The 14,702-nt window shown below is 40.1% G+C and overlaps 1 protein-coding gene and 1 long non-coding RNA gene across 3 annotated transcripts in view; one reads left to right on the top strand and one right to left on the bottom strand.

The window, feature by feature from the left end:
- The first annotated feature begins 8,737 nt into the window (after positions 1-8,737).
- LOC147612947 (uncharacterized) overlaps positions 8,738-14,702 on the top strand; it is a 130,653-nt gene continuing 124,688 nt past the window's right edge. For both annotated transcript variants that reach the window (XM_086782219.1, XM_086782220.1), the window contains exons 1-2: positions 8,738-9,082; positions 9,183-9,434. In XM_086782219.1, coding sequence (XP_086638345.1) covers positions 8,939-9,082; positions 9,183-9,434 — 396 coding nt within the window. In that variant the 5' untranslated portion in view covers positions 8,738-8,938. The remainder of the gene's footprint in view (positions 9,083-9,182; positions 9,435-14,702) is intronic.
- The window catches only part of LOC147612948 (uncharacterized), a 30,675-nt gene continuing 25,367 nt past the window's right edge, over positions 9,395-14,702 (bottom strand). Inside the window, exon 4 of the long non-coding RNA XR_015263331.1 lies at positions 9,395-9,456. This is a non-coding gene — a long non-coding RNA (uncharacterized LOC147612948). The remainder of the gene's footprint in view (positions 9,457-14,702) is intronic.

Raw genomic sequence — 14,702 nt, 5'->3', positions numbered from 1 at the left:
CCAATAGATAGTGCTTAAACTTTTTGATAGAATAGATCATCCCTAATAATGACTCCTTTTCTGTGCTGGAATAGTTTCTCTCTGCTTTAATAGCCTTCTATAGATTGATCTTATGTAGAAGCTTGGTACAATCCTTTCATATCTATATAGCTCCATGCAAACATGTCCTTATATGATGCCCTCAACTCTTGCAATTCCTTTTTCATATCATGGCCCAGTTTGGTACTTACTTTTACCATGCGGGGTTCTTTCTCACATCACCCAAATTTACTTATGTGAGATCATCCTCCGTTATGATTTTTTCCCTCTTCATTAGTTGTTTAAGTGCATGAATATTGTTCTCTATTTGCTCTTCTTACCATTTCTCACCGTCTTGTGGGTCTTCTTCATTTGCTTCCTCTTGTATTTCCACAATAGGTATCTCTTATGGTTGAACTATTAGGACTTCCAGATCATATTTCAATACGATCCATTTCATATCCAGGCACCATATTCAATACGATCCATTTCATATCCAGGCACCAAATTTAGAAATTCGTCCCGAGTTATGGTAAGCCTATTTTGCTCTAGTACTAGTCTCATGCTTGCTTGGTTCCCCTTACTCTAGGATTTTTCTTTCCTCCCCATTTCTAATCTAGACTCTCTTTGCTTTTGGGGTCCACCACTTAGAGGCTTTAATAATCCGGATTGCACTTTCTTGCTATCTTGTGTCCTTTCACCTAATGCATTTTAGTTGTCTTATGGCCTTTTTCTTGAAGTCGTTTCTTCCTTCTTCTAGGCAAGAGTGGCCTTTTCTAAATTTTCTATAGCTTGCTCTCATAGGTGTGGGTTTTCCTACATTGACTAGATCACTTCTTGTACATTATGCAGGAGCTTGGTAATGCGGACTTTTCTCTATCCCGTCAATTGTTTTGGCTTTTGTCTTGTTTTTTATTAGCTCTTTTCTCTACAATCTCTTGTTTAGATCCACCTTGTCATTGTTAACACTCATGGTTGGGGAGCTTTCCTGTACTCTTGTGGGTGTAGCATCCACTTTAACCATGTTCACAGTTGGATCAGGTCCTCCTAGAACTATATTTCTTGGTTCTCTTGCATCTTGAAACTGTGGATGACGTTTAATCTAGACATGGCAATCTACTCATCTCTATGACCATTCATGTTACAGTAATAGCAGGTTAATCTTACTTCCCTTTGGCCTAACGCTCCACCTCCTCTAGCTCCTCTTCCATAAAAGGGTGATTATTTTGAGGTGCTGCAACAACTACCTGATTGATGTCCAATGGCAGTTATTAGCATTCATGCCTCTCTATCATCCTAGGATTCTTATTCCTAATATTATAGTAGGAGTTATTAGCATTCATGCCTCTCTGTTATCCTAGTATTATAATAGGAGTTACAATGGTGTGGTTAGTCTTGTTACACATGGTGTATATCTGTGTAGGGAGAAAGCTCACACTCCTTCTTAGCATGCCCTTGATTTTAACACTTTGTAAAACAAATATCCATCCTTGCTGTGGATCCATTTTTTGCTACGTATCCTTAGGCAAGGTTAGGGTAGCCTTTAGTTCCTCATGAACATCCATTTCTTGCTCCTTACCTCTTCTTCTAGGGTTTTCGCTCTTCTTTAGTTTCCAAATTTGAACTATAGTTTGAGTTGGAAGTGTCTTCATCCAATTCTAACAATGAGGATTCTTCTTCTTTCTCCTTACCTTTCTCATACTTCTTTTTCTTCTTTTTCAATTCTTTCTTGTTTTTCCTGAGGATCATTTATGCTCTCATTGCTCTTGCTACCACTCGTTCACATGTAAAGCTTCTAGATCAAATGATGATGTCATTGTTAAGAGTGCTACCCACAAATAACCCATAAACCATTGGCTTAAGGTAGCTGCTAGCTTGTCGCTTGATCCAGTCTCATCAAGAGTGCTCTAACTCAACAACATAGTTTTTTGTGGGTCTTTTCTTTTGATAAGTCTTTGTAGCTTCGCCAGCACTTCCAAAATCTCTTTTGAAGGCACTCTTGAGCTCATCAAACGTGCAAAACTAATCTAGACCATACCGTGCATATACTAATTTGTAGCCTTTTTGCTTAGTATTGGCACAAAAATTTATATTTTTTGGGATGTGGGAGCTCTCATAGCCAAAAAAATGGTTTGACATGAGCATCTGGATCTTCGTCACTCTTTCCCTTGAATTTTAGGTATTTTAGTGCCATTGCTATTGGTCAAAGTTATCTGGCTTCCCTTTGTTCTTCCTACCCTTTATTATTATGCTACTCTAGTTGTTCTCCAACCACTGTGCCTTGTCCTTCTTGAACTTCTTGATTTTCTTGAGTTCCTTGTTCTTGCTCCTCTTGATCTTGGAATTTAGCCTTTCTCACAACTTCTTACGGCTTTTGCTCTTGCTGTTACATGTCTTCTCCCCAAAGCTGATTAGCATGCTGCGGCTTATTACTATTTCTCCTTGGTCTTGGCTACCCTGCACCAACAAGGCATTGCTTTGGATGAGTGTCCCTCATCCTCTATGCGGCTTCTACATGCACAACTTCTAAGAACCACTTGTCATTGCCATGACTCCTATTCAAACACAATGATCCCACTCTCTACACAATTGGTTAGGCTACTCCCCTTAGTTCTTTCTGCATGGGTAGGTCCTCCAAACCTCCCCATTTATAAACTTACACAACGACCGATTACTACTAGTCATTCTCTCAATTAGCTGGTCACCCGAGTCAAATATTTATCCCTAGCAAGATCACCAAAAGTATCGCTATCCGATCAAGTTGAGTGGTTCTAGACCACATAACTAGCGTCACCTAGCTAGGCTATGCTACTGTACCCTATAGGATAAGAGGGTAGAATAGGCTCGACATTGACTATATTCCAAGGGCAGAATAGGCCCAACACCAACTGCATTCCAGGGGACCTTATGGAAGCTAATCTAGACAACAAGAGTATAGACCACCGTTCAAAAAGACTACTACTAAAATAGAATTGTGCAAGTAGAAATAGCTAAGTGAGTATAACACCATTTCATAAGCACATCCAACATACACCATAATAGACCATTGTATCATATTCTAGGTAGTACATGTATGGATTAAGGTAATAGAAATGACATGAACACATGAATATATGAGTTCCTCGAGCAATCCTCTGATGCCTCTCTTACAAGGTTGTTTCTACTCTTAATAGTGTCAACCCTTTTCCCCACATTGACTCTTTTGTCTCCATGCTACCTATTGTAAAAGTGATTACAATCAAGATTCCCAACTTTGGCTAATGATACTTCAATTTTGGGTCAAGAATAGTTGGCACTTGTTGTTGTTGATGGTGAGATAGGAAGAAGGGAGAGGGGGGGGAGAGGATGTAAGTGGGGGAGGTCATGATAGGCAAGGTATCTAAGGTGTCATGCCAGAGGACTGAGAGGGTAGGTGCTATGCAAGTGTGGCATGGGAAACTAAGGGTTGGAATAATGGAAGGAAGGTAGAAGGAAAGGGGCATAAAAGTTTCTTCTTCCTTCTATATTTCTCTTTGAGTTTTTAGGGAATTTTTTAAAATTAGTGGTTTCATTCCTCTAAGGATTTTTATAAGTGTCATAGTCTCTTTTTGCTCTTTGTACTTTTCCTTTATGTCATATCCGTATATTTATTTCTTTATTGTCTTTTTTTTAAAAAGGTTTTAAGGGTTTTTTTTAAGATTATTTGGCCTCAATGAGGTTTTTCCTTCCATTTTCTACGGACGTAACATGAAAATTATGTTTTACAACATACTTACTTGTTTTATGTATCTTGTTGGAATTTGTTTTCTAGGATCTATTTCTAAAACTTGGATTGATCTTCGTGAATTTTTACATTGTATCCATTTTGTTTTTTTAATTAGTCATCGATCATTACTTTGTTTAAAATTAATACTGTTGATTTTATGTGCTGGAGAGTAAGGGGTTATGAGAGAACGTGCATAAAGAATGCAATGGTTATCCATGTGGACCTAGATAAGTGGATGGCCACTAGATATCTCATACATAAGCTAAGTAGCATGAGAAGCTTCCATCCTAGATGCCACTCACAAAATCTTGCATAAGTTCTTCTTTAAATAGGGACTTGATGCTTCTCTTGCCATGGTAGTATCTTTTCTAAAACCATTCCCCAAAATTAGTGATGGTAAGTTTCAATAAGACTACGATGAACCCATTTTATCCAAGAGTGTCCAATTTATCTCTAAGGTTAGTAAAGGGAGCACCTCCATTAATTGTGAATGTTGTCTATTTGTAAAGATCTTTTGCATCACCACTCTAGAAGATTTGAACAATTTGATGAATCTACATATTCCACAAGTCATGAGATCACCTATAGACCATTTATACATGTTTTAAAGCTAAGTACTAAAAGAACATAAAAAAAGAAAAAGAAAAAAACAAAGTGAGCAAGCTTAGGGTTGAGCTAGCGAGGTAGATTAGGTTCGCATGAATTAAATTAGGGAATTATTTAGGCTTGCAGGTCTACTATACTTGTAATATTTTAATGAGAAGAGTTATATTCTAATACAATGATTTGTTTTTTAATCACCCTTTGTTTAAGTAAGCATGTTAGATTTTACTAGTAAATTAGAGAAAATGTACATGATGATCTTTGATTTACACCAACCAAGACATTGACATAAAAAAGGTCAACATCTTGATATGAATGATAGATGTCATTTTTCATTCCCCCATCCAATTTCTTATGATCCTTAAACATTGTAATCTTGTTCTTTGATAATTAAATATGGTATCGATTTTGTAGGATGTAAATCTTATGGAAAGCTTCTGCTGCAGCATTATAATATCTTTCCATTAGCCATAAAATAAAATATAGAAGCATGGAAGGTGAGGCTTTATATGATGTTTTTAAGTGGAAATTTAATTTCTACAGCTAGCAAACATACGTCCTGCATGGGACTTCAAACCCTTATCAACACGACTACACTATAGGGGGATGCTTTACATTTAGTTGATTTTTAGCAACATGGATGAGTGATGTTATATGTAGGGCCATTCTTTGTGTAAGAGACTTAGACCTATTCACTTAAATTGTAAGCTTTAATTTAACTCTTTAACTCAAACCCCCTTTTGATATAGCAAGTCAAATAACTTCTTTGATATATCTATATTTCATTGTCACATCATCGGCAAATTTAATATGATCTCCAACTTGTAACATCGTGTGTTTTTTAATTATAAATTATGTAGGGTCAGTCGAGATATCATGAATACAATTTCATTCAAGTTGCATTTTACTCACACCATTCAACATCATAATATGTAGATATAGGTAAGTTACAAAAAGAGGTTGAGTAAAAAAGCTAAGAATAAAATTCTTGAGAGTGTGTTTTTTAATTTATTGAGTTGAGGTAAAGGGAAACTTCTTCATGTTTAGGCTAAGTAGATACATGAATAATTTGAAGTGTTATTTAAGTGAATATAGGAAACTCTCCTATTGCAAAATCCTTCTCATTTAGGTACTAAGAAAGAAAATATGTTTACCCATATAACTCTAGGCATCATAAAAAATACGTGCGATTTATTTCTAAAAAATTTTATTTTTAAAATTTAAAATTTAATATAAAAAATGATTCTTGACACATTGTCTTAGAAAAAAAATTCATGGCATCACAATGGGTCAAATATCGATGTACTTTGTGCATTAAATAAAGCATGGTTTCACTTGCTAGAGCCTTAGATATCTAAGGTATTAATTCTTTGATAGCACACATTATCATTTATAGGCTTTAACTTTTATAAAGTTAACAATTTGCTTCTTTTATAAATACAAAAAACTCTCCTATTGCAAAAGCATTATCGTATAGGTAATAAGAAAGGAAAAATGTTTCCCATGTAACTCTTTGCATCATTAAAAATATGTGCGATTTATTTATAGAAAGTTTAATTATTGAATGATATATTTTTATATTCAAAATATATTTTTTCTTTTACATATTTTGTTTAAAAATTTATTTTACGGCATCAACATCGATCAAATATTGATGTACTTTATGCATTATGCATTAACTAAAGCATGGTTTCACCACTTGCCTTAGATATCCAAGGTGTTTAATTCTTTGGAAATACACATAGGCTTTAACTTTTATAAAGTTAACAATTTGCTTCTTTTGTAGCTACAAAGAATCAATTCCTAAGCTCAAACGTTTTTGAGGTTATCAATTAAATTGAATTATTTTTACTTTAATTATAGCCTGATGGTGAAAACAAGCCTTATTGTCTTGGAGAGATTTTTATTGTTTCAACTTTCAACTTTTTTTATTTCATAAAAAAATTAAAGAAGACTTCTAATGAGGCTTACACACACGTGTGTGTGTGTTGAGAGAGAGAGAGAGAGAGAGAGAATCTTCCTGATAAGTTCCTATATCCAACTTGCTCTTACTTTAATACAAGTAGGTGACTCGCATATTGCTATGGCTAGGCCATACAAGAAAAAATACTTTCCCAAGTGTAAACCCAAGCATGAAAAATTTTACCTTTATTTCAAATTTCAAAAATCCAAAAATCCTCCTTTCTCCTTGGCCCATTTTCTCCCTTTAGTTTGGCCACGTGGAGAGGGAATAAGATGTGTTTAATAAACAGTAGTAGATTTTGTTATCTTTCTTTGGTCAAGAAAGCATGTGAGATTTTACTTGTAAAACTAGAGCAAATGTACATGATGATCTTTGATTTACACCAAGATGTTGACATCCAAAAGGTCAACATTGTGATAATGATAGATGAAAATGTTCATTCCCCCATTCAATTTCTGTTAATCCTGAAATATTATAATCTTATTCTTTGATAATTTAATGTGGTATCATTTTTGTCAGATGCAAATCTTATGGAAAACTTTTGTTGTAGCATTATAATATGTTTTCACTAGCCATAAATTGAAGTATAAAAGAATGGAAGGTGAAGCTTTCTATGATATTTTTAAGTGGAATTTAATTTTTACATCTAGTACGTCCACCTATTGCAGCAAGCATGGATAAGATCTACATCCTCACTTGTTGGGACTTCAAACTTGACCTTGAAACCCTTACCAACTCGACTACACTATATGGGGATGCTTTACATCTAGTTGATTTCTAGCAAGATGGATGAGCGATGCTATATGTAGGGCCATTCTTTGTGTAAGAGACGTAGACATTTTCACTTAAATTCTAAGCTTTAATTGAACTCTTTAGCTCAAACCCCCTTTTGGTATAACAAGTCAAATAACTTCTTTGATATATGTCTAAATATGTGTGATTTATTTCTATAAGTTTTTTTCTTGAATTATATATTTTATATTAAAAATGGTTTTTTTAACACATTTTCTTCAAGGTTAACTTTTATAAAGTTAACAATTTGCTTCTTTTATAAATATAGAAAACTCTCCTATTGCAAAATCCTTTTGATATAGGTACTAATCTAGGAAAAATATTTACCCATGTAAATCTAGGTATCATAAAATATGTGCGATTTAGTTCTAGAAAGTTTATTTCTTGAGTTATATATTTTTATATTATCAAAAATGGTTTTTTCTTTTACACATTTTCTTTTAAAAACTATTTCATTGCATCAACATGGGTCAAATATCGATGTACTTTATCCATTATGTAGTAAATAAAGCATGTTATGTAGTAAATAAAGCATGGTTTCACTTGCTTGAGACTTAGATATCCAAGGTGTTTGATTCTTTGGAAATATATATAACCATTTATAGGCTTTAACTTTTATAAAGTTAACAATTTGCTTCTTTTGTAGCTATAAAGAATTATTTCCTAGGCTTAAACGTTTTTGAGGCTATCAATTAAATTGGATTATTTTTGCTTTTAATTATAGCATGAAGGTGAAAACAAGCCTCATGCCTTGGAGTGTTTCACTTTTTTGATTTCACAAACAAAATTGAAGAAGACTTAAGATGAGGCTCACACACACACGTGCGTGCGTGCGTGCGTGCGTGCGTGTATGAGAGAGAGAGAGAGAGAGAGAGAGAGAGAGAGAGAGAGAGAGAGAGAGAGAGAGAGAGAGAGAGAGTTAATCTTCCTGGTAAGTTCCTACATCTAGCTTGCTCTTACTCTAATACAAGTAGTTGACATGCGCATTGGAGTGATTTTTATTGTTTCACTTTTTTGATTTCACAAACAAAATTGAAGAAGACTTAAGATGAGGCTCACACACACACACGTGCGTGCGTGCGTGAAAACAAGCCTCATGCCTTGGAGTGATTTTTATTGTTTCACTTTTTTGATTTCACAAACAAAATTGAAGAAGACTTAAGATGAGGCTCACACACACACACGTGCGTGCGTGCGTGTATGAGAGAGAGAGAGAGAGAGTTAATCTTCCTAGTAAGTTCCTACATCTAGCTTGCTCTTACTCTAATACAAGTAGGTGACATGGGCATTGCTTCCCACGGCTAGGCAGTACAACAAAAAGATCTTTCCCAAGCGTGATCCAAGCGTAAAAAATTATACCTTAGTTTCACATTTTTCTCTGTGGCCCTTGTAGTGTGGCCACTTTTCTCTCTCTAGTTTGGCCATGTGGAGAGAGAGCTTGTAACTTTAAGTACTAATTCCCAGGTGGGTCAAACAAAGTCTTTGAACCATGATGATATATAATAGGGCGGGAAATAAAATATATGATCTATTTAAGATTTAATAATATGATGGCCAGCGAGAAATGAAATGAAATGTATATTAACGTCTCTTAGTGGCCTACGAGACTGAGACTCGAGAGAGAGAGGGAGACACAGACACACACAGAGACAGAGAGGGGGGGGGGAATCAACCCATGCTTTGCTGCTATCACAAGTGAGCTTTCCTGCTATCACAATCTAGCTCCCATATTCGAACTGGGAGAGATATCAACCCATGAGGTTTGCTGCGATCTCTCTCTCACTCACACACACACACACACACAGAGAGGGTGAATAATGGGGCACCGTCGGGGGAAGGGGCGCTGGCAAGCTGTCAGACGGGAGCCCATTAGAACACCTCCTGCACCGGATTTGGCCATACACGCCTACACCCGACAAATACTCCAACACATCCATGCCAACACAGTCACCCTCGTGCAGGTGCAAATGCACTCTCAAGTCTTTTGTCAAAATCATGATTTATAAAAGCCAGAACTGCTGATAATTAGTGTTTGCTATTTTTTTTTTAAAATATGGCCAGGGAGAGAGTGGGTGTGGCAAAAGCACAGGCGTTCCCCAGATGATCTTGGACGATGCTCTGGCACGTGGCACGCCAGCGTGGGTGCTGGTGGTCCAGCCTTGCAGCGTTGCGGCTATCTCTTTGGCCCGGCATGTGGCATCCCTACGAGGTGGCGTTGTTGGAGGCGAGGTTGGATATGCGGTGAGTTTATCATCACGGCAATACTCCGACTCCACTCGCCTGCTCTACGTTACCCCCTCCAACCTCTTCCAGGTGCTCTTCCGCCCACATTTATCTGTGTAAGAATGAAGGCTAAGAATAAAGAAAGGATAAAACAGAGGGCTTATTTTGATTTTGATTTTGATTGAGAGAGAAATGAAATGAAATGTTATATTAACGTCTTCAAAAGGCCAAAGTGACCTATGAGACCAAAGTAACCCCGGGGGGAGAGAGAGAGAGAGAGAGAAAGAGAGAGAGAATTCTATTGACATCTACTACCCACCAAAAGCATCTATGAGACCAAAGCATCTATGTTTTTTCTCTCATTTTGTCCATTAGGTGACACAATCAGAGAAAAAAACCTGACTCGAGCCGAAAAGAACGGCCCAATAAGTGCAAGTCATAAAATTTTACAATGACGCAATGCTGGAGGATCACAGTGGGTCCTCGACACCTATGATTTGACTCAAAGCTAAAGTTATGTGCACCTATAGATGTTAATCTTTCATTTCTAGAGATTGTAATGTAGGAAATTATGTGCTTGGTTGAGTTACACATGCATATGTGGGACGAGGGACTAGGCACATACTTTTGGGACATAAGATGGGGCTTATGGGCAAGTCTTGGTGTAAATAGTCTTAGGAGTAAGTGACTATATAAGTCACTTATGAGGCAACTTTTATATCATCTTATTACCTTTTTGACATATTACTAATCTTGGTCATCTTCTTGCCTAGAGCAAGCTTTCATGGCAAGCTCGTCCCATTTGAGAAGGTATGTGTATACTCCGTTATGAGTGCAACCGTGGTACTCCGGTTGAGTGCGTGTAGTACGTTTACCCACTCTCTTGCAATGGTACCACGTGGTACTCCGGTTGAGTGCATCTAGCCACTCTTTTGTAGAGGTATTAGAGCCTTGATTTAATCAAGGCCAAGTGGAAGACTTGAAAAAATATGTTCTCGCACATATTTTTGCATTTCTTGATTTGTGTGCACTTTTTTTTTTCTTGATCAAGAGTAAGGCTATGGAAGCCTGTGAACCTGCTCTGTCGGTTCATGAAACGTTGCACCTCCTAATGGCCAGGTGGAGCCTTTACATGAATGCCTGGTGCAATCTAATTCTGTGTTAGAAGTCATCCCCTGTCTATACCCATACACCAGGGCCTCTGTTGTGGGTGTGCCCGCCCTTATTAGGTGTTTTCTCATTTTTTCCCACTCTCCGTATTTTTTTCCATTTTTTTCCTATTTTTCTATGGCTTAAGTGGCTGCCCTATGGTGGCTGGAGTACACAGATGCTGCTGGCCGACTGATGCTTCAAGTCCATGACTACACTTATGAGTAGGCCGACTGGGTGCTTTAAGCAAGTCGTGGAGATACAGGCCCTGTCGGCTGTCCCTGAAGCAGACCGACTGCTTCTTTGGGTCATATAAAATGGCCCCATAGCCCCTTGCCATATTCATCTTGTATTTTCCGGGATCTTGTGTATATAGAGCAGAGTTACACGCCTCTCTCTCTCATTCTCTTGTGCTGTTTATTTTCTGCACTGTTCTTGCTCTAGTGTTCTCAGATTTGGTTATCATCTCCACTACATATTCTGACATGGTATCAGAGCTCTAGGCTCTTGATAGATCTTGGGAGTTGTGTGAGCAAGAGGGGGACTGTTGTGTTGCTGATTGGTGGACTGTTCGGGAAGAGGAGAAGCAAGAGGACGGTGGGCTGATTTGCTGGACAGCCACTTGCAGGAGTAAGTTTTTTTCCCACCCACCCACCCTTTTCAGTTACATCCCCGCAATGGCAGATTTATTAGAGATGGTTGAGGATCATGTGAAGATCCCAACACTCCCCACGTTCGCGGTGGACCGTCAGTTGGACGGGAACAACTACGGCATATGGAAGGTTATGATGGAATCTGTTCTGGAGTCATATGACCTTGTTGATTTCATCGTTGTTGGGGTTCCACGGTCGGAAGCAGGGGAAGGGGAGTTACCGTCAACCGGAAAGGACCGTGAGGCACAGGCACAGTTGTGGGATCGTGTCAACGCCAGGGTCCGTTCATTTATCTTCCTCAACTGCACTGTAACACGCGGAAGCTCTGGGTAGTCTTCTTTCAGCCCTAAACACTCTTGAAAACCTTCTGATGCAAAACGCACCATCTGATGCAAAAAACGCAGGTAGAGAGAGAGTAGAGAGAGAGAGAGAGAGAGTGAAGTGCTGGAATTTCAGTATATACTATGGTACAAAAAGGTACATATCTTGCAGCCATGGGCTGCCTTCATAAAAAGGTGGTTAACCCTAAAATCTGTCCCCTATGGGACCTCTAATGATCCAATCCCCTAGTGGGAGAGAATGAATAAACCATAGAGCAAGGGGGGCTATTTATAGCCCCTTGGATTACATGGGAAACTGGCCGACTGCTGGTCGGCCAGTTAATAGTTCATTAAAATCCATTTAATGCAGCCGACTGGATCTCTTCCATTTCCTTGATGCACCTGCTGCTGCCCACTCTGTTGACATCAGCCGACAGCTACTCTGGCAACCAGCATCCTCTTTCTTGCAGCCGACAGCCCCTCTGATCCATGCTTTGCTCCAAGTCCTGCTCCATGTCCGTCTTCTACTGGTTCATGGTCTTTATCTGTTTGCCTCTTCTGGATCTAGCCCTAGAAATGTCCATGGCATCTGTGATGCACATGATATGCACATCGCAAGTAATCAATCATGTAAAGCATATGACGCTAGCCAGAGGCATATGGCAGCACATGGCTTCTCTTTATAACAGGGTATCGCCCATGAAGAGGATTTCCTTGGAAGTACAGATGCGGGTTATGAACCCTGCAAAGTCGTCGACGATGCGAGAACATATTAACAGGCTGCAAGCCCTTCAGCAAGAAGTCCTTCAGGCTCGGAAGGAGATATCATCAGAAGATATGGCCATCACTTTGCTGTCCCACTTGCCTTCTTAGTATTCCGCTTTCTACTCTTCTTTGATTACCAGTGGCAGGCTGAGCACCATTACATGGGAGGAGCTTGTGCCCATGGTCTTGGACTAGGAGAAACGATTCATGAACCCTCCTCAGAGCGGAGGTTCGGAGGCCTTTTCTGGCCAACAGTCGAAAGGCCGGAATAACAAGGGCAAAGGGAAGGCTTCATCGGAGAAATCTTCTGAGAAGAAACTTGACACGGATCGAGAGAAAATGAAGGCGGAGAGGTCTTGCAATGATTGTGGCGAGAAAGGCCACTATTGGAGAAAGTGTCCTGAGCGGATTGGGAAGAGTGCTGCTTCTTCAGTCTCTGCTGCAAAGACTCTAGCATTTGTGCACTTAGAGATGATGGACTCATATGCTTCATCATCTTCGAGCGAGGAGGCAGTTGGCTTCACCGCAAAGGATACCCAGGAGGGGATTCTTGACAGTGGTGCTTCTAGGCACATGACTCCTTCCTGAGACTTCTTTTTGGATCTGAAATGGGAGTCAGGTGGCATCTTCATTGGCGACAACTCTACCATTCCGATACACAGTGAGGGTCGGATGGACATTATTCCCGACGGCAAGGGGAGTAAGCATTCCTCCCGTGTTCTTTACGTCCCTGCTCTTGGTTTTCATCTTCTGTCAGTGCATGAAGTATGGAAGACTGGCTTTCGGGTGGAATTTGAGGAGCATTGAGTTGCTCTACGAGACCGTGAGACTGGCCAAGTTGTTTGGGAAGGCAGTGTGGAGAATGGTATCTACAAGCTCTCCGCACTCTCCTCATTAACAGGTTCTGAGGTCGGAGATATGTGGCACTTTCGGTTTGGCCACTTAAATGTGGATGCATTGCGGCGAGCTTTCCGGGACCAGATGGTGGTTGGCTTGCCAAATGTTGGCAGCAGGCAAGGACGTTGCAGTTCTTGCATACGTGGTAAGCAGCACATGGAATCCTTTCCGAAGCAGGCTTCCAGGCGGGCTTCAAAACCATTGGAGTTGATTCACACTGATTTGTGTGGACCTCAGCAGACACCATCATTGGGAGGTTCTCTATATTTCATGCTGCTTATTGATGATGACTGTTCCAGATTCACATGGGTCTACTTTCTTCCACAGAAGGACCAAGCTTTTTCATGGTTCAAGGACTGGCATGTGATGGTGGAGAAAGAGTTTGGACTGTAGGTAAAGACTCTCAGGGCTGACAAAGGAGGTGAATTCTCTTCAAATGCTTTTGTCAGATTTTGTGCAGATCATGGCATCAAGCGGGAACTGGCCAATACAGGATCGCCTTCCGAGAATGGAGTTGTCGAACGCAAAAACAAGACTGTGGTGGAGAAGGCGAGGACGATGCTGGAGCATCGTGATCTTCCTCGTCCACTCTGGGGAGAGGCTGTGGCGACGGCTGTCCATACCCTCAACCGGTCTCCAATGACTTCAGTACCTCACATGCCAAAGTATGCCTTTTGAGGCATACTTTGGCAGGAAACCTGATGTCTCCCACTTCCGTGTGTTTGGGAGCGATGCGTATGTACATATTCCAAAGAAGCAGAGGGGGAAGCTTGACTCCAAGTCTCGTAAGCTTATTTTTCTGGGATATAATTCTCTTTTCAAGGGATACAGATTGTATGATCCAAAGAGGGATGAGATTATTGTCAGTCAGGATGTGGTTTTTGATGAGCATGTTCCAGTATCCACTGTCGAGGAGCCGCCACTTCTGGGAGACCCAGAGGAGTCTGATGATGATTCCCAGTCCATTGTTCCAGCTGGACAACCACAGTCAGTATATAGGAGGTTGAGCCCGCAGTTGGAGTAGAGTCCCTGCAACAGCAGGAGGCTCCACGGTCTGTTCGAGTACCCAGGTGGTTGATAGACACCCTTCGGGAGTCAGGTGTCACGGAGCTTCCCTCTGAATGGACCACAGAGGACGGGCTCGAAGATCGCACAAAGTCCGAGACAAAAGTCATTCAGCGGAGCTTCTTCAGGTAAACTATGCTTTGATGTCTTGTATCATGCGAGACAAGGAGCCCACTTCCGTCAAGAAAGCTCTTTCACAGGATACTTGGAGGAAAGCCATGCAAGTGGAAGTTGATGCCATTGAGAAGAACAACACATGGGAGTTGGTACCGACGCTGTCGAAACGGTCAATCATTGGTGTCACATGGGTCTTTAAGACCAAATATGCGTAAGATGGGTCGGTGGACAAACACAAAGCCATGCTTGTGGCTAAGGGTTATGCTCAGCGGCCAGGCGTCGACTACGAGGATACCTTTGCACCGACAGCAAGGATGACCACGATTCGGACCGTTCTTGCCCTTGCTTCTTCTCTGTCATGTGCATGATCAATGCCATGTACCTTCTCAAGG

The sequence above is a fragment of the Cibotium barometz genome, chromosome 44 (assembly GCF_041138505.1).
Source record: "Cibotium barometz isolate CiBa-2024 chromosome 44, ASM4113850v1, whole genome shotgun sequence".
Taxonomy (NCBI): domain Eukaryota; kingdom Viridiplantae; phylum Streptophyta; class Polypodiopsida; order Cyatheales; family Cibotiaceae; genus Cibotium; species Cibotium barometz.
The sequence above is the reverse complement of the archived record's forward strand: the minus strand, read 5'-3'. Positions and strand labels throughout refer to the sequence as shown.